This window comes from Ursus americanus, chromosome 24, assembly GCF_024610735.1.
Source record: "Ursus americanus isolate L20-20 chromosome 24, mUrsAme1.1.p, whole genome shotgun sequence".
NCBI lineage: Eukaryota > Metazoa > Chordata > Mammalia > Carnivora > Ursidae > Ursus > Ursus americanus.
This window is the reverse complement of record NC_142150.1, coordinates 34257195-34263778: the sequence shown is the minus strand read 5'-3', so window position 1 is coordinate 34263778 and position 6584 is coordinate 34257195. Positions and strand designations below refer to the sequence as shown.

At 42.7% G+C, this 6584-nt stretch overlaps 1 protein-coding gene across 1 annotated transcript; it reads left to right on the top strand.

The window, feature by feature from the left end:
• The first annotated feature begins 2759 nt into the window (after window positions 1-2759).
• LOC123785300 (olfactory receptor 5G9-like) lies at window positions 2760-3701 on the top strand. Its single transcript, XM_045787029.2, has one exon. It carries the CDS (start codon window positions 2760-2762, stop codon window positions 3699-3701), a length of 942 nt encoding a protein of 313 aa, XP_045642985.2.
• Window positions 3702-6584: the final 2883 nt, after the last annotated feature.

Sequence of the window (6584 nt, the reverse complement as noted above, 5' to 3'; positions counted from 1 at the left end):
ATTCCCAAGACACGGTAGACACTGGGGACAGAGGATCTTCAATGGCAACCACAAAGAAACGATGATGCAACTAGTTCAGGGAACTTTTATCTAATCGATGCAGACTCTGAATCTGTTTCTTACAGTGAGTATTCCACATTTTCTTCTTGGAAGAAAAGAAACAGTAAAACCAAATGACTACTGAAAATTCTGACCTATTCTGCATGAGAAGGCTAGGCCATACTAAGGGGAGGGATGAAAGCTGACAAACTTGGCTTATTCTTACTTTAGTTCTTCATGCCGTCTTTAAAGAAGAGAGAGCCTATTAGAATGTAAGCTGAGAACTTCTGAATCATTTCTTGTTCTTTCCACCTGATTTTCAACAAGTTCAAAAGAACACAAATTATTTTAAGTGGAATTAAAATAAATCATATATTTGGGTCATGGCCAGGACTGGCATAATCCTCCTCTTTGTTGAATGATTGAGCAAAATCTAAGAAGAGGTAATTTATGTAGACGTAAGTTTAGGTTTTGCAACTGGATCAAAATATACTCATCTAAGTATAAAATGGGACAGATGCTTTAGCAGCAGAAGAAGGGAAAAAGATTGCACTGAATTCAACTCACATCCCTGTCTACACCACCTGGGTGATTTCCTTGCTAAGGGGAGATTATCATAGGTTGTGTTGATATTATGCTAGTGCTCTGAACACGAGTTCAGCTAGTGCTCTGTTCCCCCACTCTGTGTCGTTTGATCTTTATGGAGCACTACATTCTATTCTCAGCAGCGAGTGCAGCAGAGAAGCAGAGCAATTAAAATGTGCATGGAAGGCTTGGGTACGTTTAGAAATTAAGGGTGACAGGCATTGTTCTGGAGCTTTGGGCAACTGCCAAGTGGAAGACTGAGAGGTAGAGTTGGATGGACCCTGGAAGAGTTCCTAGACTCTTGAAGAGCCCTGAACAAGAGCTGAGTGTGATGGGTGGACCGTCTGCCTGGCCATCCCATCTTTCTCTTTAATGCCCTGAAGCAAGGATCTAAGGTAAGCTGCATTATTGGTCTCGGAGGAGACCTTGCTAAAGTCCAATAATACATTTCAGATTAGAAAACTGGAGGAAACGTAACTAGCATAAGTACGATGCTGCAGCCCAATAGTCCTGGGCTAATAAAACTTTTAAAAAGTGAAGTATAGGGGCACCTGGGTGGCTCAGTTGGTTAAGCATCCGACTCTTTTTTTTTTTATAATGATTTTTTATTATATTATGTTAGTCACCATACAGTACATCCCCGGTTTTCGATGCAAGGCTCGATGATTCATTAGTTGTGTATAACACCCAGTGCACCATGCAATATGTGCCCTCCTTACTACCCATCACCGGCCTATCCCAAGCATCCGACTCTTGATTTCAGCTCAGGTCACGGTCTCAGGGTTGTGGGATCGAGCCCTGCATCAGGCTCCACACTCAGTGGGGAGTCTGCTTGAGATTTTCTCTCTCTCCTTCTGCCCCTCCCCCTGCTCTCTCTCTCTTAAATAAATAAAGAAATCTTTAAAAAATAAGTTAAGTATAAGTATGCTCGGAGCACTTACACATCTTCCTCTCATTCTAAGTGGATGAGAGTTCTGAGAGAGTAGGAGACAGATTTTAGGTATCTTGAGCACATGACGCAGCTCAGGTTCGAAGATCAGCTGACCTGAGAGGGTTACAAGGGATAGATGGAGGGTATACAGGTGGGATAATGTAGGCTCTTTTCCAGATTTCTTCCCTGTATATTTCCATAAAGGTGATACTCAAGGGCACCAGTCTATTCTCCTGTGGGCTTCTCACTAGTGGCCGTTGGCTGTAACCTCAACACCAGGCCATTAGGCAGCCAAACATGCATTGCCCTGTACTCATAATGGAGTGGATTTTGCCTCCCTTTGTGAGGAACGGGATTGTGAACACACAATTTCTGCAGTGTGACAAAGGAAAATGCACAGTCTGTTTGGGCACACACATGTGCAAAGCCCACCTCTGCCAGTCACCAGCATCATGAATGTGGATTGAGCTTTAATTTTCCTCCAGTGTAAAAGGAAATAATGATATTTACCTTGCAGGCATTCAATGAAGCACGTGAGGCAAAAACACCAGCAATTACTGTGCACTTCTCAAGGTGCTCAGGGAGACTCTACTAAATGCTTTGCACGCATGATCTCATTGTCCCCTCACAACAATTTACAAAGTAGGTGTTACTATGATCGTTCCTGTTTCGCAGTGAAGATGTTCCCAGGGTCAGGGAAGGTGGGCTCCAGAGTTGGAGACCGTGCATTTAGCCTTGGGTTATAATTTGTAAATTGCACAGCCTCCATCCTAAAAATGAGTGGCTTCTCATTTCTTCTGCAGCTGGCCTCACTTCCACCCTGCTGTGTGTGTGTTCACCTGGTGAACTCAAGCAAAGTTCACTGAAGTGAGCGTTATTGGACATCTGTTCTGGAACCATCTCTGCCATCAGATAGCCACAGGACCTTGGGGAGGCTGCTTCTCTTTTCTAGATTTTTGTTTTCTCCTTTCCATATTGATGGATTTCTGTGGAGTCTGAAAGTATGATAGCTTCAGATCTGATCTTTTGCCCTGGTCCTTGTCTCACTTTTGTTTTCTTGGCCACAGCATGCCCCTAAGTCCTATCGCCCCTGATGATCTCCCACTTACTGGTATATTTTTTTCTGTGTCCCATTTTTGAAGATATGTTCACCACATCTGTTGTGACTCCTCTGTTCTTCTTCTAGTGGAAACCGAACCAGTCAATGGCCATTGAAAACTACACGAGGGTCACCGAGTTCATTTTCACAGGTTTGAATTACAAACCCCAACTGCAGGGCTTCCTCTTCCTGCTCTTCCTGAGTTTCTACCTCATCAATCTAACTGGAAACTTGGGTATGATTATTCTGATTCGGGTTGATTCCCGTCTTCACACACCCATGTACTTTTTCCTCAGCCACTTGTCCTTCGTGGACATCTGCTTCTCCTCTGTTGTGAGCCCCAAGATGCTCACTGACTTCTTTGTGAAGAGGAAGTTCATCTCTTTCTTGGGATGTGCTTTGCAGCAGTGGTTTTTTGGGTTCTTTGTGGCAGCAGAGTGTTTCCTCCTGGCATCCATGGCCTATGACCGCTACGTGGCCATCTGCAACCCCTTATTGTATTCCGTTCTTATGTCCCAGAGACTCCGTGTCCAGCTGGTGGTTGGTCCCTACATCATCGGGTTCATGAACACCATGACCCATACAACGAATGCATTTCGTCTTCCTTTTTGTGGCCCAAATGTCATTAATCATTTCTTCTGTGACATGTCCCCCTTGCTTTCCCTTGTATGTGCTGACAGCCGGCTTACTAAGTTGATAGTTTTTGTCGTGGCTGGAGCTGTGGGAATCTTCAGTGGCCTGACTATCATGGTCTCCTACATTTACATCCTCATTGCCATCATGAAGATCCACTCTGCCGAGGGGAGGCGCAAAGGCTTCTCTACCTGTTCTTCTCACCTGACGGCTGTCTCCATCCTGTATGGTACTCTTTTCTTTATTTATGTGCGGCCTAGTGCAAGTTTCTCGCTGGATCTCAATAAAGTGGTGTCGGTGTTTTACACAGCAGTGATCCCCATGTTGAACCCACTCATATACAGCTTGAGGAATAAGGAGGTCAAAGATGCCATCCACAGGACTGTGACTAGGAGAAAGTTTTGTAGGGCGTAAATTCTTATGTAGAAAGGAAATTGGGGGGCGCCTGGGTGGCGTGATCCCGGTGTTATGGGATCGAGCCCCACATCAGGCTCTTCCGCTATGAGCCTGCTTCTTCCTCTCCCACTCCCCCTGCTTGTGTTCCCTCTCTCGCTGGCTGTCTCTATCTCTGTCAAATAAATAAATAAAATCTTAAAAAAAAAAAAGAAAGGAAATTGGGGGAATAATCTAAAAAGACAGACAAACTGTGTGGATTCCTAAGATTCTAGGCCACTTGCAAGTGTTGGGGACTGGTTCGCACCCCTAATTCATCTCTCCACTTACTCCTTCATTTAGTCAATCAATGTGGATTCATTCAGCCCTATATATGATCTTTTATCTGTAATATACCAATATTATAGTTCACTTCTACAGTCCATTTACTTTTGCTTCTCTCAGACACTTCACAGCCCAATTATTTGAAAAGACGCTTTATTGGGGTGCCTGCGTGGCTTAGTTGGTTAAGGGTCTGTCTTTGGCTCAGGTCATGATCTCAGGGTCCTGGGATCGAGCCCCACATCAGGTTCCCTGCTCAGTGGAGAGCCTGCTTCTCCCTCTCCCTCTGCTGCTTCCCTTGCTTGTGCTATCTATCTCTCACTCTCTGTCTCTCTCTCTCTGTCAAATAAATAAATAAAATCTTTCAAAATATAATTAAAAAAGCCTTATTATTTAATTTCAGTTATTAATTTTTTTGTCATTCTGCTAACATATTTTCTTTCCCTGCTGCATCTTTGACATTGGAATTTTAAAATGCAGTGCTCTGGGGGCACCTTGGTGGCACAGTCAGTTAAGTGTCTGATTCTTGGTTTTGGTTCAGGTCCTGATCTCAGGGTGATGAGATCGAGTCCCGTCTCGGGCTCTTCAAGGAGCATGGAGTCTGCTAAAGACTCTCTCTACCTCTCCCTCTGCCTCTCCCCACTGCGTTCTCTCTCTAAAATAAATAAATAAATCTAAAAAAAATGCAGCACTCTGGGTTTTGCACTTACATCTAGAGCCCATCCATAGGAATATGAGTGTGTGTGTGTGTGTGTGTGTGTGTGTGTGTGTGTGTGTGTGTATGTGTATAAAGATTTGGGATTGTATGCTTAACCTCATGAGTGGAATGAAATCCTTGGCTGTATACACTAGTTTTTTTGGGTGACCTTGACACAAAGAACTACGTATATCTCAGGGACTGGAGATGGATCTGTGTTCAACTCTGACAGGTGGATGGTCCACAGGGATCATTTATAGTAAGAGAGACTTGTGCTCATCTCTAATGCATCTAACACTGGAAGAGCTTCTGATAGAAGGTGTTAAGCCTTATTTTCTCAGAATCCAATTTTCTGGAAGATGTTGAGAGTATTACTACCTAAACTTCTGCAGGTTGGGGCTTGGTTGTGCGTATGATGGTGCCTTTAAAACCCTGTGAATAAAGTTTATTACCCAGCCAAGAATGTACGAGAAATGCCATAGTTGAAAGTAGGCTCTCAGGCTAGACCAACCTGTTTCTAGTAAGATCAGTAGGTTTGTAGCATCACAAGGGAGTTCGTACACGTGGCTCAATTTGATGGTTATAACTCCAGGGCAAGATGAGTGCTGGGCAGCCTTCGGGTCTGAGCACCATCCCTGCACACGGAGAGTGGGCACCCACACCAGGGTCTCCACGTCCTCTCAGAGACCCAGCAAGTGACCTGGTTCTATCCTATCTTTCTTGATACAGCTTTACCTCTTGATTTTAAATGAAGACACAAAAAGCAGAGAGTTTCATGGAAGAAATGGGTCAGCATTCCTAGGTGACATTATAATATCATGGGTTAATCATAATATCCTCAGGGTTTAAGGAACTCCTACATCCATCTCTTTGCCCGAGATGAATTCAGCAAAGTTGATTAAGGAGCTTTTACTGAGAGTCATGATCTGTCTATTATTTAGGTAAATAAATAAATGTTCTAACTTTTTAGTACTTTCTAGATACAAAGTATTATGGTTTTTTTTCTATTGATTTTTGTACAATACACAGTCTCTGAAAATAGACAATTGATCAGTGAGTTTCCACAAAATCATGGCATGCTTTATAGCTATGGGACTTTAGAGATAATTTATCCTAACCAGATTACCGGCTCAGGGAAAAATATTTTTTTATTAACCTTTGCTTTGTAAAGCCCAAAATATGACTTGCTATCAAATGTATTTATGATAGACTCATTTAAAATTCAGAATGTTGTTTTACAGTGAGTTTCCCGGATGGGATAAGATTTCTCCAAGACCATTCATTGGTAGAGAAGCAACATAATATAATCGGAAAATTTAGAATTGGAAAATGTCATGCATTCATTTATTCAACAAATAATTATTGAACTTCTTCTATGTGGCAGGCACTGAACCAGGTGCTGCATAGAACAGTGAAGAAAGCAAACATCATTCCTGCATCTGTACAGTTTACAGGATAGCAGATCTAAGATGTTCTTCTGTTCATTACCCTTTTGATGTATGTCAAGTCTGTGATGAGATACACAGAAGTAATGATAATATCTACCTTATCATAGATTATCATGAAGATTAAACTAAAGAATGGATGTGGAATCACTTCATAAAGTATAAACATGTTTTGCTGCTTCCCAATAACAACCATTCAATGCAAACAGCAAAAGTCTGGAACCAGAGTGTTATTGGAAGTGTGTCAGATCTCCCAGTATCGGTGCATTGGCAGGATCTTAGGATGCAGTACCGGGGGGGGGGGGGGGGACACAGAGGCAGCTGGGACAGTCACCTCAATTCTAATCCTAGATACATCACTTGAGTTTTGTGATTTCGGGGATGTCTTTTTAATTCTATCTATAAACTAGGGATAATAATGCCTAAATTACCGAGGATTTG

Bases quoted from the DNA above. Each gene is read 5' to 3' on its own strand.
- LOC123785300 (XM_045787029.2), top strand. From the start codon at position 2,760: ATGGCCATTGAAAACTACACGAGGGTCACCGAGTTCATTTTCACAGGT.